The sequence below is a fragment of the Engystomops pustulosus genome, chromosome 5 (genome assembly GCF_040894005.1).
Source record: "Engystomops pustulosus chromosome 5, aEngPut4.maternal, whole genome shotgun sequence".
In the NCBI taxonomy this organism is placed as follows: Eukaryota; Metazoa; Chordata; class Amphibia; order Anura; family Leptodactylidae; genus Engystomops; species Engystomops pustulosus.
In genome coordinates this window covers 181,964,809-181,984,920 of record NC_092415.1, presented here as the reverse complement: position 1 = coordinate 181,984,920, position 20,112 = coordinate 181,964,809, and the positions used below count along the sequence as shown (strand labels likewise).

At 41.1% G+C, this 20,112-nt stretch overlaps 1 protein-coding gene across 10 annotated transcripts in view; it reads left to right on the top strand.

Moving 5' to 3' along the window:
- The window catches only part of DIP2C (disco interacting protein 2 homolog C), a 303,276-nt gene that overhangs the window by 223,221 nt on the left and 59,943 nt on the right, over nt 1-20,112 (top strand). For all 10 annotated transcript variants that reach the window (XM_072153984.1, XM_072153986.1, XM_072153982.1 and 7 more), the window contains 6 exons: nt 977-1,116; nt 3,493-3,629; nt 7,410-7,618; nt 14,104-14,218; nt 14,371-14,572; nt 15,065-15,174. In XM_072153984.1, coding sequence (XP_072010085.1) covers nt 977-1,116; nt 3,493-3,629; nt 7,410-7,618; nt 14,104-14,218; nt 14,371-14,572; nt 15,065-15,174 — 913 coding nt within the window. The remainder of the gene's footprint in view (nt 1-976; nt 1,117-3,492; nt 3,630-7,409; nt 7,619-14,103; nt 14,219-14,370; nt 14,573-15,064; nt 15,175-20,112) is intronic.

Below are 20,112 nucleotides of genomic sequence, written 5' to 3'. Positions count from 1 at the left end.
TGAATGGAAGTATAATATTAGATTTTTATTTGCAAGGACACAATGAAACTATATTTGGTACATTTTTTACTGTGAATTATATAAAGCCTGGTGAATGGCAGCAGGATTCCAATATGAACAAAAAAAATAATAAGAAACAACAGATGAAGGATCTTAAGTTTCCAAAGAGGCTTCCTACATGAAATCATTGAATGATGAAATGCTCTGCATAAGCACACGGGATTTTAGGGTGCATCAAAAGATTAAAACCTGGGATCTCAGTGTAGAGCTAGTCCACTGTTAATCCCTTGGATGCGGGATTCAGTTCTGGCCGTCTTTGTGTTAAATAAGGAAATAGAGCTAGAACATGTCTAGAGGCGATTGGACTGTCAATTGTGGTGAAATGTCAGTGATGGCGAACCTATGGCACGGGTGCCTGAGGTGGCACTCGGAGCCCTTTCTGTGGGCACTCAGGCCATCACCCAGGACAGAGTTCTCTTAGTAAATCCAAAAGGTTCTGCCATTGTCCCCTGATTTACACTAGGTTGGGCTGCTTTAGAACAAGTCAAATCTGACCTAAAAACAGGAGCGGTCTCAACTACAAAAAATCACCCCTATTTGAGGGTTACTATTATTCTTACAGTTTTTTATAGACAATTGTAAGGTTAACTTCAATGTTTGTAGCTTTATATGAAACATTTTTGATTACGGGAACAAAACTTTTTTTGGCAATGTGATCCTCTGTATTTGGAGGTGAGGAAGAAATTCTTCCCTACTATCGGGCCAATTGGTACCAGCCTTGTAGGATTTTTTGCCGTTTCTGGTTCAACACTGTAGGACTATGGATTGGACTTGATGGACCTACCTCTTTATTTCCGCTTTATCTACTTACAATATTTCTGTGGAAGAGAAAAAACTGATTTCAGTAATATTAGTATCTGGCAAAATCTATTGCACCAGGCCTGATTTTTTAACTGTTCCTCTCCTTTTGCCACAGGCCGACTGATGACAGCAACCAGCCTCCAGGAAGGGGGGTATTATCAATGCAAGGACTCACCCATGGAGTCATTAGGGTGGACTCGGAAGAAAAACTATCTGTACTCACCGTGCAAGATGTTGGGACCGTGATGCCTGGTGGTGAGTGTTCCACAAAATGATCATTATGGGCGGTGTTTTTTTTTGTCCTAGTGACAATTGAATTTTCATAATTTTTTGCTGTCGTGGGAACATGGATCATTAATAAAACTTAATTACAGACACTTTATAGCTGATCATTGCATCCTGGGAGCATCCAGAGATCTTCACTAGAGGTCACACTGGGCAGATAGGTTTGTCTGTAGATTAGGGGTCGTCTGTAAGTCTGGGACCGCCTATATATACATCCAGATTTCCCTGTATTATCTATAATCGCTATCTGGAGTACTGGGGACACATTATATCATTCCTTATAGAAAGGGAATATATTTACAGAATTTTTAGTGATGATTTCCTCTGGTCATCTAAGGCCAGAGATTGGCTGAGCCAAAGGGATACAAATCTACAGCTGAGCTAACCACATTGTTTCAGGCAGTCTCTCGAAAAACAAAAAAAGGGAAAAGTGGAAGATGTGAGCGATGCCTTTACACAAGATTGCTTGCAGCTGCTCTCCGCTCCGCACTCGTCTGCTGCCAGCGGGAGGACAACTTCTCCTTCAGTTTTTCCTTGTTGTAAATTTGAAATAACAAAAACAGAATTGTTTACCTAATTTACTTGTAATCCTTCTTGACATACGAGACGTACAATTAAATAAACATGTGCATGTTTGTGGATATTGCTGTGTATATGTACTTATCGATGTAAACACTGGAGAGACGAACACAAGAGATGTGAGGGCAACGTGTCTGAACTAGTAACATCACCGCTCATACTCACAGAGCAGGAAGATGTCAGCATCAGGCAAACGTTACTGCTTACGGGCATAAAACTTTTTAGTTCTCATTGACATTAGATCCTTGTTGGAAAAGCAGTTGGCAAGTATTACTCCCGACCTCCTGATACACATGCACCCTGTTCTTCATCCAGTTTTGGGAACAAGGAGAAAGCATCAGAGCCTTTAAGAACAAAAGGATGAGACATGTTGAAATCTACCAATCACAGTCACTTTTCTCCCTGAGATTTGCTATCATGATACGCCCATGCACATTATATAACTCGGAAACCAGTATCTCTGAAGTCTTTAGGCTTAGACCTCATTAAAGGGTCTTTTTTTTTTTTAGAAACCATAGACTACCAGCTTCCTCAGTTAGGGTATGACATCTCCTTTCTAGAATTCACTGCTTTTGTCATACAACTTGCCAATTTATCTTTAAAAAAATATATCACTTCCACAGTTGTATGTAAATGAACAGAGAAGAGTCACTTTTTTTCTGAGATGAGTCACTTTTAGAGGCTGCAGGGAGAGTGTCACTTCAGATGCTCCTATCTTGAATGCTATAGTGGGTAGAACCATGGCTTGTTGTCACTTTACCTCTTGCAATAAGTAAGGTAATGGATCTTTTTCTGCAGCTCTCATTCCAAACTATGGGGGAGAAATATCTGAAATATTAGCTGTTGACTATGCCACCTCCACTCCACTTGGGTTTGAAGGGGCACTGCCAGCGCTAACTTTCAGTATTGAATGCCTGACAGTGTATCCGCCGAAGGCTGGAAGGAGCTAGAACCCCATGATGTATCCGCTTCGGCGTGTGGGCAAGGCCTTTGTCATACACAGAAGCATTGGCTACGATATATGACCCTCTATGTCTGTAACACCTTTTATCTCCAGTCCTATATCTCAAAGAACCACAAGCCTGATGCATTTTGAAAGATGAAAATGCAAAACAAAGCTGTTTTAAAGCCAAAGCCTCTAAAAGTGTCGAATCTCAGGCAGAAAGTGACTCTACTCAACTCCTTTGCATATGACTTTGAAATCATTTTTGCTTTAGCTAAAAGTTTTAACATGAAAAATGTAATTCTAGAAAGTGTATTTCATACATTACTTGAGAGTCTTGGTAGTTTAGTGGTGTTAAGCTTGAGTTTCTTTCATTGTGTATTGCCAGCTAGGGGGTTATCTGTGCTAAAACATTGAGGAACTTTTACCATAAATAGGTCCTTAATATCATATTGGTGATAGTCCAATTTCAAGCACACTGATGAGCAAAAAATGGAACAGGAAGCAGACAGCTCTATTTGAAGTATTGTGGCCAAGCTGAGTCACTACAGCTAAACCTTTATTCAGATGACTGAAAGCAGATCTGCAGTAACCTGGCCTGACCACTATACAGAAAACAGAGCTGTGAGTTTCCTGTAACATCCTCTTGTTTTCTGTGAGGGTTGTGGTTGTTGGACCCGCACGAATCACAGATTGAATGTTCACACCCGATAGCACGGGTCGATAAGATAATTCGCCGACATACGGACTGATTCCCAGCCATTAGATATAAAAGGAAATGTTTTGGAATATTTTTGTGGTAACCCTTTTTTGTTCTATTGCAGCTATTATGTGCTCGGTGAAGCCTGATGGGATACCACAGCTGTGTCGGACGGATGAGATAGGCGAGTTGTGTGTGTGCGCTCTGGCGACGGGCACCTCTTATTACGGTCTGTCCGGTATGACCAAGAACACCTTTGAGGTTAGTGTCAGCACTTTATTAGAACGGATTAACATCACTTCCACAGTCATATATTTCCATATTCCGCTGCCAGGATTACAGATGACCTTTACAAGACGTCCTGTTTCTATGGATATCATATCCTTGATATCAGCATCTTCTAGATGACGTCTTCTCAGCAGTTTTGTGCGAGAGAAGAAAATGGAACCTTTCAATTTATTTCACATGTTACGTTTAGATGTCATTTACCAATTAGACCACTTCCAGTTACATTTCTTAGCGTTTAGGTTATTGATCATAAGTATTTTCCAGTTATTTATCTTGTGGTATTATTAAAGGGGCTGTCCAGTCACAACAAATTTTCCATTATCTACAGGATGGGGGGTCACAGTGGTGGGACCTCTATGGATCATGAGAGCGTGTACCCCAAATAAATGTAGGAGCAAGTAGGACATGTGCACCTTCCCCTCCACTCAATGGGGCAGATTTACTTACCCGGCCCATTCGCGATCCAGCGGCGCGTTCTCTGCGGTAGATTCGGATTCTGCCGGGATTCACTAAGGTAGTTCCTCCGCCGTCCACCACATGTCGCTGCTGCACTGAAGTCCGCCGAGGTCCGCTGGAATGCCCTGAAATTCACCGGCCTATACCTGGTGAAGGTAAGTGCAATTTTCGCAACACTTATTTTTTTTTAAATGCGGCGGTTTTTCCGAATCCGTCGGGTTTTTGTTCGGCCACGCCCCCCGATTTCCGTCGCGTGCATGCCGGCGCCGATGCGCCAAAATCCGATCGCGTGCGCCAAAATCCCGGGGCAATAGAGGGAAAATCGGCGCAAATTGGAAATATTCGGGTAACACGTCGGGAAAACGCCAATCGGGCCCTTAGTAAATGACCCCCAATGTCATGGAAACTGACTTGGATAACCCAGTACAACACCTGGCTATCTCCATCAGCGCCATAAGAGATGAATTGAGCAGTAGGGTGCTTGTGCAATTGGCTACTCCGTTCTTTGTAAAACATACCCCTGTTCTAGTGATTTATGGGGTCCTTCCACCGGGACCTCCACCAACCAGCAAGTTATCTTTCACTTGAGTCCCCGGACAACCTTTTTTTTGAAACCCTGACATCTTTGTATATAGTGGCAGCTACATGGTATTGAGAAATTAGATTCCATCCATGCAGTAGTTCTATCAAGGTCATTGAATGTTCTAAATAAGATACATTTACAGGTCTCGAAATGGCATTAATCCTATAGGATCACACCCGCAACAGCCACCTGTATGATGTTTTAATATTAACACCATTATCAATAAATTTGTACAATGAAATAACGGAGAAGTACTGCTTTTAAGTAAGCTCTGAAGTCATATTAATCTAATACTTACTATGTTATAATGTGTTTAACCAGAGAACTGAGGCGTCCATTCCATCTCATGATATGGTCTCGTCTTTATTAGCTTTTTTCATTTTTACATTGGGAAATAGCATTAGAAAGTGCTTGGTAACTGATACTTCTTCAGTATCTACTTTAATTTAATTGGCAAGAGATGCAAATCGGTACCAGAATGATACGGCAGATCTCAGTGTTAGGCTGAATTCATACAAAATTCTGTTGTAATTTATGGCAAAATAAAACGGTTTTGCCACTTTTACAACTATTAGAACAAAAAGGCCTTGGCCGCAGGAAAGGGGCATGCACGAAAAATTTTGTAAGTGCACCAGATTTTTGCAACATTCTTCTGGCGTAAACTATACCAACTAATAGAAGATAATCCACAAAAAGAGAAAGATAGTGCTTGGGAGAAAAAGAGGGCGAGTACCCACAACTATTTCTAAAATAGTACTTTATTATTATGGCCACCTATATAAAGTACATAGAATTATATAATCTAGAAACCTATATAGATATATACAGTAATGGGCAGGGAGTGGGCTGTACACCACATAGAACAGAATGGGGACTGGAGTTGTATCCTTGGCCTTAGGCTTCTAGGATACTTTCAGCAATGTACTTCAGGCAAAGTTGGGGTATAAATTATTTTTCTATATGGTTTTTTGGCATAAGTAATCTACATTCCATTGTTCTTCCCATATATCCGTAATCTCGGATATTGGAGATAATGTTGTGCTGCTCACAGTAAGTTAAACAGTGAAGGTCGTATCATGTCTGGAGCAGGAGGCTGCTGTCAGCGTGCTGAGCGCTCGCCATTAAAGGCGTTTGTCTGTAGTGAATGCTAATAATTGGAGCGAGCGTCCTGGCGGTGCACTTGGAAGACAAAACCAGTGAGGATTTGCAAACTCTGTGCAGTTTTTCAATTTGAATGTTTTTCTGTAAAGTATTGTAACCTAATATAAATTCTAATGGTGTGAACACAAGGAAAAACAATAAAGAGGAGAAGCAAATAATTTGTCCTAGAGGCAATGTTTTCCAGATATCTCAGATTACTATAGACACCGCAGTGTGGAATATAGCGAACCTATAAGTAGCAATGTGCAAGCGGCCCATATTAATGAGGAGCATACTAGGCATTATGCCTTTGTCCTTCATATTTGGTACTGTTTACTGCATGATACTTCTAAATATGCCTAAGCACCCGAAGAAGAGCCTATACTGTACAGTGACCAACACATGATGTGTATGGTGTCTCTCTTTAAAGGGACTTTGTCAGTAATTTGGACCCTACAAAGCTACAGACGTTGTTAGATATTGGCTCTGAAAAGCTGTGTTTCCATTTCATTCTCTGTGTTAGTAGCAGCAGAACTATGGAAAATGCATTTTTATTCTAGGATTGTAGCTGGACTGGTGCACTGATGTGTGCAATCTCACAACCCAGTCCCCAACCTCTGCTCTGAGTAAGAGTTGTTACAGGCTTCTGATCTGATTATTGCAGAGTGGAAGGGCCGTGTTGGAGTGTGGATGCACAGTACACAGCAGTGTGAGGATGCTCCCCCCAATTTTCCAAGTTACAATCCTGGAATATAAATCCGCTTCTCACAGTGCTGCTGCTACTAACAGCACACACAAATGTGTGGTTACACAGATCTCCAGGGCCGGTACCTAACACTGTCTGGAGCTTTGCATGGTAAAACAATTAAAATTATGCTAATGGGACAGAAGGGCTCTGTGTGCGTTACCTGTCCCCCTCCATGCTAGAGCTTTACAGGCTGTTACATTGTGCAAGGAGCACTTCCTTCCTCCCACTGTGTGCTAAAACCTAATCTACTACCCTGAGATTACATCAGCCAGATGGAGAAGGAAGTCCTTTGCAGGAGGGGTAAGACAGTGTAACAGCCTGTGAAGCAAGAGCATGGAGGGGCTCTGGTAACATCCCCCGAGCCTTTTAGGTTCATTAGCAGAATTAATTTTTCTTATTTGAGAAGGAAGGATGGTAACAAGTAGATCTATGAGCAATTGTTCCTGGTTTATCATGCTTGATTTTGATGGTAGATTTCCTTTAATGTTTCCATACTCCAGCTTTATGTAACAGTCATGCTGTCACACAAAGCTAATATATAGGGAGTTTTTATAGAATGTCTTCAGTGAACTGGTAACCCAATGATGTCCTAGAAGTGCCAGGCGTTTTTTCATTACCTATGCCTTGGATTCCTGGAATACCCATTTTAATGATCATCAGCAAGTTAGACCATTTCTATTAAAGCAGAAGTTTGGGGAGTTTGGTTATAATCCGTTCCCTAACAATTTGAGGTCAGTTCTGCTCACTAATAATTGATTTGAAGAACTTTTACATATATTGTTACTTGGATGTGGTTAATATATTCGTTTGTATTTTCTATTCGCAGGTTTTCCCAATGACAAGTTCAGGAGCACCGATAAGTGAATATCCATTTATAAGGACTGGCCTTCTTGGATTTGTTGGACCAGCTGGGCTGGTCTTTGTGGTGGGAAAGATGGATGGCCTGATGGTTGTGAGTGGACGTAGACACAATGCTGATGACATCGTAGCAACGGCGTTAGCAGTGGAACCAATGAAATTTGTCTACAGAGGAAGGTTTGTGAAAATTTACACTTATTGTTAATCATTGGGTTAGTCCTACGTCTTGAAAAATCTGAAAATACAGCTGTCGCACTACTGTGTATTTTTCTCCTCTGTTTGGTGATCCCTAACAGTCTTCTGATTCTCCTCTCCTAAATTTAGGTCTCATTTAGTAAAGGTTAGAACATATCAAGGGAAATGTATAGGACATTTCCTCCTTCCTATGCACATGATTATTGGCCAGACCATCTTTTATTTTTGCTATTTACAACACTCTGGGTACCTACATGTCCCAGGGGAACCCAGAAGATGTTACATTATTACTGTATATGGATCAGGAGAGTAGTATGTAGTGTAGTGTATGTTTACTTGGGTCCTCCAGTTTCCTCCCACACTCCAAAAACATACTGGTAGATTAATTAGTTTGTGATCCCCGTGGGGACAGGGTCTGATTTTGCAAGCTCTGTGTATGTGAATATGTTGGCTACATATAAACAAAAGAATTATTATTATTGTTCGGGAAGGGGGCAGTAGATTGACCAAGGCCATCAACTGTTGTCAAAGGCGGATCTTATGTTATATGTGTTGCCTGGAATGATAATCAGAAGACAGCTGAAAAGTGATCTTCACAGAACAGGAAAGACCAGAATATTATGACACTCATTGGCCAGAGTGAAATCTGGACAATTTTCCTTTTACAATAAATAAGTTTTTTGAAAATCACTAAAACAAAATTGGAACAAGAGTTCATTTTATGAAGATACATTACTTTTTTATTGTTCATACTCTATCTCTTCGTGTTCAGATATTGGATCTACATAATGTTCTACTAATCCCTGTCCCCAGTTCTCGCTATAGATACACCCCTTGGATGGTGCCATTATATCTCAGTTGCTCTGTTATGTCTCCAGTCATTGTACCCGTTACAGGTTTAGCCTTTTTTTTTATGTATGGGATGGTACATAATAATTCTTGGAATCTTTTGTAAATGTTTTTGTGGTCTTATTTCATACCTTATAATCATTAGTATTCCGGCTACTCGGTGCTTCTAGTCTAATTCCCTTTGATAGTTAAGCCATTTACAAGCCTTTCACAATACCTTAGAGAAAAATGCAATTTTATGCAAACCATGTCATCGTCTTTCTTTTGTCTTACAGTCTTTTTAGACTTCACATCAAACTCTTATAGATATAGCCTCAGAGGACGTCAGTGGCCTAACAGGGTGTATACCGAGAGCCAATTCCCTGTGATTTTCTACAATAATGTGATAATGAATTTCTAAACATGTCCCGATAAAAGCTCAAATAGCCTCGAAAGTGTCGGAGGCTGTAATGACTACAGTTGTGTAGTATAGTCACGGCATAGAGTCATTCTTTATTCTGCTTCTTCTTCAACTACAAAAAAAGTTTTAAGCCAATGGGAAATAAACTTATAGCCATTTTGCTTTTACTTTTAGCTGCACTTTCTGTGCTATACATTTCCATTATATATGGCATGAACCCCTATATTACCGAGCGTAGTGTGATTGCCAAATGCACCTGGAAAATACTAAATGTACACTCATTAAATATATAGAATAAGTCCCATATGCTGCGGGCTGCTGTACAGTAAATCCAGGCAGCTTTATGGAGGGAAGTGATCATTTAGCCTGTTAGCCTATAAAAAATCATGGCCCCCAAAGTCATGTGAAAATAAGTAAAGTCAACTTTTGCCTGAAATGAATCAAGCCTAGATGCCCCAGGGGGAGCGTCACTTCAGATTCCCCCCCTTTTTCTGGTTCTATAGCACCTAGAGAAATGCTACTGGTGTTATATGAAAGATAAGTATCTCATCTTTCAGATTGTGGAGTTGTGATTTACAGAACCAGAGATGCAGGCAGTTAAAGGGTTAATTTTACATTACGTGTCTTCCTGTGAGCATGGAATTGTCTTCTCCTCAAACCTTCCCCCTCAACTCCTCACTTAGGCAAGAAGTGGACCGCACACTGCAATCTAAAAGATGTGTTTATTATATCTAATATGACGCCAAAAGCACGTTTCTTAGTACTATAGAACCAAAGATAGGGATGTCTGTAGTGTAATTTCCCCTGAAGCCTCTAAACTTGGCTCATCTCATAAATAAAAAGGCGAGATTTCACATTAAAGAGGAAATTCTGTAAATGACATTTCATATCCTACATGAGGGAACTAGTAGATTAATGGGGTAAAACCTGGTGACAGGTTACCTTTAAGGAGAACAAGCGGAGACCATAACACGTGCTGTCTCCAAAACGCATTAGACTGAAATTTAGGTTTTTGTTAAACCCCCTGATCCTCACAAACTTGTTTTCTTAGACTCTGCCATACACTAGGGATTTCCATTTCACCTGAAGGTTCACATTCAGTGAATGCAAACAGAAGTTTTGAAGATCGTAAGGAATGGATAGATGATTTATCCCTTATACCATGATACTTAATAACCCCTTATGGTTATGTGCACCATGATGAGGATGCAGTAGGGTTATCTTCAGTCCTATGTAAAATCAAAATGAGTAGACACCAACATCTATCTGTCCATCCATCCATCCCTACATAGTATCATAGTATATAAGGCTGGAAGGAGACGCAAGTCCATCAAGTCCAACCTTCAAGAATTAAATAAATGTTTTATCCACATAACCTGTGATATTTTTTCTCTCCAGAAAGTCATCCAGGCCTCTCTTGAACATGTACATAGAGTCCGCCATAACAACCTCCTGCGGCAGAGAGTTCCATAGTCTCACTGCTCTTACAGTAAAGAACCTTTGTCTATGGTGATGGTAGAATCGCCTCTCCTCTAGGCGTAGAGGATGCCCCCTTGTTCTGGTCACAGGCCTAGGTATAAAAAGATCTTTGGAGAGATCCTTGTACTGTCCGTTCAGGTATTTGTACATTGTAATGAGGTCTCCCCTCAGTCGTCTTTTTTCTAAACTGAATAATCCCAAATTTTGTAATCTGTCATTGTATTCTAGTCCCCCCATTCCCCTAATAATCCTGGTTGCTCTCCTCTGCACCCGTTCCAGCTCTACTATATCCTTTTTATATACTGGTGCCCAAAACTGTACACAATATTCCATGTGTGGTCTGACCAGGGATTTGTATAAGGGCAGAACTATGTCTTTATCATGAGAATCTATTCCTCTCTTGATACATCCCATTATTTTATTTGCTTTAGCAGCAGCCGCCTGGCTCTGGTCACTAAAATTAAGTTTACCATCCACCAATACGCCCAAGTCCTTTTCAGCTTCAGTTTTACTAAGTAATTGACCGTTTAGAACATAATTATACTTTTTGTTTCCATGGCCCAAGTGCATAACTTTACATTTATCTACATTAAACCTCATCAACCATTTCTCTGCCCATCCCTCAAGCTTCCACAAATCCCTCTGTAATGCTAAACTATCGACCTCAGTATTTATTACTTTACACAGCTTAGTATCATCTGCAAATATTGAAACTTGACTGTGTAAACCCACTACAAGGTCATTAATAAAAATATTAAAAAGAAGTGGCCCCAATACTGACCCCTGTGGCACTCCACTGGTAACATCAACCCAATCTGAGAATGTGCCATTAATGACCACCCTCTGTTTTCTATCACTAAGCCAATTACTTACCCAGATACACAGATTTTCTCCTACTCCCAGCAGTCTCATTTTATATACCAACCTTTTATGTGGCACGGTGTCAAATGCCTTTGAAAAGTCCAGATATACAACATCCACAGCGTCCCCCAGATCCAGTCTTGAACTTACCTCCTCGTAGAAACCAATCAGATTAGTCTGACGCTGGGTTATAAGGTTGTGCACAGTGAGATACTCCAGGATAGCATCTCTAATAAACCCCTCAAATATTTTCCCCACCACAGCAGTTAGACTTACGGGTCTGTAGTTTCCAGGATCGCTATTTGATCCTTGCGGATCGCTGCAGGATGTGGCTTCTCCCCAAGGTTATGTAATAATTACCATTACATGTCTATGCCCTGGATTTCCAGCTAGCCTTGTATATGTGGATAAACAACCAGTGCAGAGTACACCGAGAGCTTGTACCATAGGTAATAACATAGTGTACAGATTATTTTGTTGACAACAACATGACATGAACTGAATTGCTGCTTTTCTGGGTGGCGAAATAATACGATTTCTTCAGTACCGTTGACAGCTCACGCGGCTCTAGGCTTTACTCGGCTGATAATTACCAGGAAAAACTCATCCTGGCCAGTGTCTGTCATGTTCAGGCTACGTGATGTGACCACATCTGAAAGACTCACATACACATGTCTTGCTTTCTTCATCTTTATACATTCATATTGAGATCTGTCCTCTGTATAATACTAACAAAGTGCTCCCAGTATAAAACTTATAAAAATGTACCGGTATATATGTTAGGATTTCTCCGTTGAGTGCGGATAGCTCCCAAGCAGGGAACTTCTATACCGACCTAACAAGTCATCCAGACCCATGACATAAGCTTATATCAGATGTAAAGAACAATTGGCATATTGGCTGCAACATGTCCGATCCTTTGCTCCCCCGACAGTAAAATAGTTTGTGCTTAGACTGTAAAAGTTAACTCTTGAAACTCAAGTGATATTGCAGATACGATTGCAGCAATTGTTTACTGCTAAAAATTATATCATGTGTCCACCTTCCCATTGGAAAAAACAACCCAGTACACCGGCTTTCGAGATGATGACCATGTTCTGGACATAGCATAAAAGATAGGCCCTCACACATTACTTGCAGGGGTATTCAGATGTGCCATTTTTTTCTTTTGTTTCTGAAATAAAAAGATGTCCTGGAATTTTTTTACTGACCCTGGGCAACAAAATGGGGACTCAATATTTTCAGTGATTTAGTCTGGTCTTTCATTGACGGGATGTGGTTCTATCAGTTCGAGTACTTCACAAACCCAATAACAAATGAAAAAAATCCAGCTTAGCAGATCCACTTTTCAAAAGATATTTTCTTTGGTTTTCATGTAGCATTTTTGTTAGTGTCACAAAGAGAGACTGATGGTAGTCAGAAAAAAGTCTCCACTGACCACCTCAAGAAAGTGCCCTACTAATATTACCTGGGCAGTGGGTAGTAGAAAATCTTGGTTGATTTACAGTTGCAGATGGTCCTTCAATTGCTTCTGGCAATACTGGTGTTTGTACACTCTCACGCCACTAAGGACTTAATCTTGTGTCCCAAACTTTAAAGCGTAATTAAATGTTTAACAAAATTGCAGCATCTAATTGTGAAAATGGTAAAATTAAACTTTGTAATATAATTTATCACAGAAATCGGTTCCTGTGTCTTTCTTTTTACTCTGCCTTTCTTCCTTTGTGTAAATCGGCTTTCTGTCATGTATCCACTGATAGGTTCCTTTATCTCTCAGCTACTTTTTGGATGTTCTGTGGTATTAACTCTGCGTTTTTTTCTTTCGGGTCTTTTACTAAGGGCCCGAATCACGTTTTTCCGTCGGGTTACCCAAATATTACCGTTTTGCGGCGATTTTCCCTGAATTGCCCCGGGTTTTTGGCGCACGCGATTGGATTGTGGCGCATCGGCCCCGGCATGCACGCGACGGAAATCGGGGGGCGTGGCCGTCGGAAAACCTGATGGATTCTGAAAAACCGCCGTATTTTAAAAAAAAAAAATGTGTCGCTCGACACGCACTTACCTGCATCCCAAGCTAGCATGGTGAACTTCAGTAAACTCCGACGGACTTCAGCGCAGCAGCGACAACTGGTGGACATCGGCCGCACTACCTTAGTGAATCGCCGGAAGACACGAATCAGCGTCGGAGAACCCGCCGCTGGATCGCGAATGGACCGGGTAAGTAAATGTGCCCCTTTGTCTGTATAAAAGTCCACCTTTTTTTGGGGAGGGGGGGATTGCTCGTTTACAGTGGCAAACAGGTAATATACAGGAGGCATATGACTGTTTTTGCTAGTACAAATACGGCCGCAGAACTAAACCAAAAAATGCATATAGTTGTGTGCATGAGGCCTTACAGACCAGTCCTTGGATAGTTTAATCTCTGTACAGAGCTGAATCATGAGATATTCTCTAGGTATGGATGTTTAGCCTCCTTTCCTTATCTCTGTGCTGTGCATGGGACATTATGCCTTTGGCAATGTTTATAAGCCCATAAGCTGATGTGATGCCAAGTTCATGTGAATATTAATACCATGTTAGTCCTCCCCTTTTATATTGTTGCCAAACATTGTCTCTCTTAGGCCTCATGCACACAAACATAAGCGCACTATGTGCTGGAGGGTGGAGGGGTGAGCGCTCCTCACCTCTCCCCTCTCCAGTGAATGCTGAGTCACTGTGAGGTAAGACAGATCATGCTCACCTCAATGTGAATGGGTGCCATTCAGCGGCTACCAAATGTTTGTGTGCACAAGGCCTAAGGTTGCAGCTCGTCTTTCCTCAACCTTCTAGTAAGTGTCTTGTATATCACATAACTTTGGCTCTTGTGGTCTTTGTGCAGGATAGCCGTCTTTTCAGTGAATGTCCTGCATGATGAGCGGATAGTCATAGTAGCGGAGCAGCGGCCGGATTCCACAGAGGAGGACAGCTTCCAGTGGATGAGCAGAGTTTTACAGGTGAGGCACATTGTTCTCCGAAACTTTACCATGTTAAAGAAGGTGAACCTCTATGGAGGAAGATGTATTTGAGGGCAAGGTCACAAGTTCAGGTTCATGTAAAGACTTGCATGGGTGGTAATGGTTTTTGCTGTTCTTGTGTTTTCTTTTAGGCAATCGACAGTATACACCAGGTTGGAGTCTACTGTCTAGCTCTAGTACCAGCAAACACACTCCCCAAAACCCCTTTAGGTGGTATTCACCTATCAGAGACCAAGCAACTGTTCCTGGAGGGGTCACTTCATCCGTGTAATGTGCTCATGTGTCCTCACACGTGTGTGACAAACCTTCCTAAACCAAGACAGAAACAACCAGGTGAGTCCTAGATGTGATATCCAATGCAGATTCTAAGTTCTTATTTAATAGGGGGTTCTTTCGGTTAAATAAATATTTCATTTAAAAATACTATTGTTATAGGTTTGTTATTATTTTATTTTTTGTGCATTGCTGCATTTCTCTGAATTTTCAAAATTCTAATATATTTTTTTGCCTTAATGTTTATACTGCTTATAATGCTAAATAATACTTCCATAGAATTACCTCATAGTACAACCATTGAGTAGTCAAATTCTGACTGTAGAATCCAAATAAAACTGCCACATAGTGCCACACATATAACCTTTTTATATTTCCCGCAAAATACTTTCATACAGTGTTCAAAGAATCTGGTCATATTCTGTAATACCTAAGTAAATGGGTAATAATTGGTAGGAAACTATAAAGCTGCTTTGCATATGTCCAGGTAGACCTTGATAGTGAAACTACTACTGTAGTTATATCATGCTTTCATTTTGTTTTGTTTTTTAGAAATCGGCCCTGCCTCTGTGATGGTGGGGAACCTGGTCTCTGGTAAGAGGATCGCACAGGCCAGTGGAAGGGATCTAGGACAGCTAGAAGACAATGATCAGGCCAGAAAGGTAAGTGTTACTCAGAGCTATAGATGAATAATTGTATAGACTTACCCAAAAATATCTTCAAAACAGTCAGCAGTTAAAGGGAACCTGTCATCAGAAATTGGCCTACCAGTATGTTGTCAAGTAGCTTAGCAGCTTCTAGATCATGTTTCTTTCGTGGCCTGATGTGATGGCATCATCCATAAAATCAAATTTGAAGTGAGATTTTACGTGGTTTTATGAAGTCAAGGAAGTGGAAAGTTTAACATTAAAGTCAAGCTCCCCTTGCCTTAGAACTCCCCCTTCACTGTAATTCACAGTCCTGCATCCAAGGACATCATTGACCTGATCATGATTTTGCATGATGTCAATCACATAGATGGAGGTGTTCATAGGCAGGGAGAGCTTGACATCAGTGTTAAACTCTCCTCCTCCCTGACTTTATACAACCAATTAACATCTCACACAAAGTTTTATTTTCTGGATGATGAAACCAAGCTGGGCCATGAAACAAACATAATTTAGAAGCTGTTCAGCTGCTTGACAACAGGTTCCCTTTAATCTTGGTTTTCATATTGACAGTTTAATTACAGTTACTCCTCTTGTCTTTATTGCTGTGCTCTCACTAGACCTTTGTTTTTATATTGAGTCTATATCTCTTTTTATGGCTCATGCAAGAATATGTGTGATTCTATCCCTTGTCTGTCGGCCTATTACCAAACTCCATTGAGACCTTGATGAAAAGTGAAGGCCCCCATTGACAGAAAAATGCAAAAGTCCATTCCCAAAAATATACTAATGTGCTAGGATGTCTCCTGAGTCTTCAACGTGCTTGACGTCTTATGTGCCCTAGTCCAAACAGAGTGTGCACGGGTATAGGGTATTGGAGGAAAAACTGTGGGCTAAATGAATGTATGAGAAGCAGTTGCCAAGGTTTTATGAAGTCTAAACTATTATGGATTGCAAAAAAGGTCACAAAAATCCCTCTGTAAATGGAAAGTCTCTTAATTTATGTTCGTACTGGAACCTTGTCTTGCTTTGCCCTGTGGAAATGGAAAGTTGTGGTCATGTATTGGGGTGGATTTCCCCATAAAGTGGCCCAAGTTATTGCTGGTCTCCCCAAAGATCAAGAGAACGCCTTGCACTGCAATGAAGGTATTGAAGCAAGAAAAAGCTAGGGTTTTATCATCCCTTTTCAGTTTTTATTGTTCCTTTAAATGAGGGAAACAGAGGTTGAGCCCTCGCAGAATTAAAGGAAATTAAAGGAAAACATTTGTTTTTATATATTGTGAATAAAACATACCTTAATGCTGTAGCTACACTGATGCAGAAACATCTTGTTTAATCCCTGATCCCAGTGGCTCAAAAACAATTATAAAATTCAGGACCTTGGGAAAGCTTTCTGAGCTGTCCAGAAAGGACTAATCAACCTGCGCTGGATGACTTGTAGACAGCACCTGGGGGATGGTGCAGCAATTGATTACTTTTACCTGGCAGCAATAACACAGTGAAGGAGCTTTCTCTGAATCAGTGCATAATTAGGGTAAGAGAAGAAGTGCTGAAGCAGCCACACGAGTGACAGTTATTTACAAGAAGAGAAGGTGATGTCCAATAAGGACAGCTATACCCATTGGTCACTAAAATGTAACTTTTATTTATTTAATAATTAAAAAATGAAAAGAAAATACTCCATCCACGAGTGTGATATTAAAACTATCAGCAGATACCAACCGCAGTCACAATACGTGGGTTGGATACAGTCAGAGCCACCAATGTGCTATAGTGGGTGCTGAGAATCCCCTTCACATAATGTATCCCTATCAGTCTTCCCCTAGTATCTCAAGGGAGACGAGACTCCCTATTTCCCTAACAGCTGAGCTCAGCGTGCTAAGGGGAGGAGGGGGGAGGGGGGAAGGGAGGATTCCTATCAGGCTGCCTCACACACTATCCCTACTATAGGTACTGCATAATATCTCCGAGCATTGGTGGACTTGATCCTATCTTAATTCCCTGCTTGAATGGCTGCTATATACTGCTGCGCTAAAATAGATACAAAATTAGCCCCCCCGACATGTTTCGCCACTCAAGGTCACACGAGTGACAGAGCCTCGTTATCATAATTTTATAATTGTTTTTTTTTTAGCAAAACCACTCAATTCAGGGATTAAGCAAGATATGTTTCTGCATCAGTGTAGCTTCAGCATTCTCAAGGTATGTTGGTTCATAACGCATAAAAACAAATGGTAGATTTCCTTTCATCTCGATTTCATATCCTAAGAAGAGACCTTCGATTATTGGGTCTCTTGTTCCAGACCACCTTCAATCTAATATTGATTCCCCAACCTAAAAACAGGTGACCAAGAAAATCCTGGAAAACCCCTTTAAGTCCTAGAATTTGAAGCCTCAATGCACAATAAACAGGTTAATGTTATAACATCTTCATGATGAAGACTGCTGCCTTTTGCTTGTTATTACCTTGTTATAAAAAAATTAAAAATCATGTTTCGGCTTTCCGGAGTAATTCAGAGTGACATTGTAATTGAGATTTGGAAAGAACGCGCTGGTTGTTTGTGACCTATGGTTTATAGACGACCTATCATTTTATAAATGTGTTAATATCGATCCTTGTGAAATAAATAGCAATAACTAGATACAGACTCCAGCGAAAATGAATTTATTATATTGCACTGAATGTCAGGACACTCTGACTCCTTGTTAGAACGTAACCTGGTTTTTGTATTTTTGCCATTCAGTGATATAATTAGGTTGGGAAAACAGAAACGGATCGCTTCATACTGTGTGTGTCATGTATATATACTGTATACCAGTGATGGCAAACCTTTTAGAGACCGAGTGCCCAAACTACAACAAAGACCCGCTTATTTATCGCAAAGTGCCAACACAGAAATGTAATTTGTGATTTATACACCCTTCTCTGTCTCAGTTTTCATTGATACCAGCACCTGAGGACACCAATAAAGCAGGAGATAGTCCCAGGTACAGCTGTCACTTTAAAATAGATCTGTGCACAGCAAGTCCTGGGCTGTCTGGGACTCAGGAAGATACCTGGAGTCATCTCTGGTGATGGCCTGAGTGCCCACAGAAAGGGTTCTGAGTGCCACCTGTGGCACCAGTGCCATAGGTTAGCCATCAATGCTGTATACTCTATGTACAGTGGGGCTTATTTACTGAGGTTCCGCGGATCACACTTTCGTCGGATTTTCGAAACTTTCGGGATTTGCACCACGGTGACAGGTATTTAACTGGGGTTTGTGTCGCACGCAATCAGAGCTTTCATGCAGCAGAAATCGGGTGGCGGCCGTACTGATTCAACTTGTGTCGCAAGACAATGCACTTACATGCACCAGGAAGAAGAAGGTGAACTCCGGCGGACCTGAGTGGGGAAGCGACACATGCAGGAAATCGGAATGCGCGATCTTAGTGAATCTCGGCACAGTGCATTTTACTCGGACAATGCACTTTGGATGAACTCCTGCGGCCGGGTAAGTAAATGTGCCCCTGTGTGTGTGCATACAGGTAAATATAGGCAAGAGCCAAATGCACCATGGTTTTACTGAAATAATTGTGGATCACCAAAAGGTTGATTCTAACTAAACCACAGGAATCCATACGAAGGGATATGGAAAACCCCCAGGTGGCCGGAGTGGGGATAAAAATAACGCATAACTCACTGGATGAAACTGAACTTCCTGCCATGAAACGGATGTACCCGAGCAATGTGGGAACCAGGAGCCAGTCTTTTTTGAAAAAACCAAGGCATAAGAAGATAAAATAAGAGTAGATCCTGCCAGAGAGGGTGCACACCAGTAAGCCTGGTGGTAGATGTCCTTTAAGCAATATCCCCTGTGAGCCTGAATGTATTTTCCATCCATCTCTGGTCATGTTCTTATATCTCTAGTCTCCTGTCGGTTGTTGTGCCGGCCAGGTTTCTGACAGTGCATTTAGTCTGACTCTTCCACCTCATCCAAGACATCATAAAATTCATATTAGTAAAATGATGACATTGTTCTGAGACACAGGCAGGAAGTATCAAGTGGTTTTGGCCTTGGCCTGCGATAATACCTCTCAATGGATTAAAAGAAAAAAGAAATGAAAATAAATCCCTCTTATTAGTAATCAGAGAGTGCTTGTGTGATCTCCATTTACCTCCGCAATAAAATACTTCAAATGATGAGGTTAGGAAATATAAAGTCACCGAAATGGACATCGCTGCTGCTCAGGCCCATTGGTGTGAAGGAAGCTAAGCTGCAATACTGAGCACAGCCACTATGCATTGTATGGTGCTGTGTTTTGTAAGGCGTAAAGAAGAAGCTGTTCTCTTCTAAACTCTGTAGATTCGGTAAGAGTACCAAATTTGCTGCACTTGCCGATCTATTTTTGTGAGCACCTATCCATTGCATATAATGGGGCATACCCCTCTAAAGATATTAAAGGAAATCTGTAGTTGACAGATTTTGTCACTTTGGTCAAAGCCAAGGGGCCCCATCTTTTCTAATGTCCCTTATCATAACCACCAGTGTAGTCAACTTTATTCTCTATCAGTGAATGTCCATGGAGCGCCACCACACGGACCATGAACATTGCATGCGTCTAATTGAAATGCATTTCCTTCCTGTGTGAACATACCCTTAGAAGATCTGGATTTTTGTAAAAAAAAAAGGCCTCAGCAACTGAATTGTCTCCACTGGCACCAGATCTCCCACAACCGGTATATTTCCATCTGGAGGTACATCATGGACTTTAAGAATACTAGAGGTGGCTTTGATGTTCTTGCTGCCCTTGTGCCTAATAACCTATTGTATATGATACCTTGTGGGCTCCATGCACAGTAATGTCTGTGCTCTGGCGTGACCTGATTCAATGCTTTCTACATGAGCATTACTCATGTAGTCACTGACGCGGAGCCCGTCCTGAAGTTTTAAGGCTGTTGTGCGTTTGTAG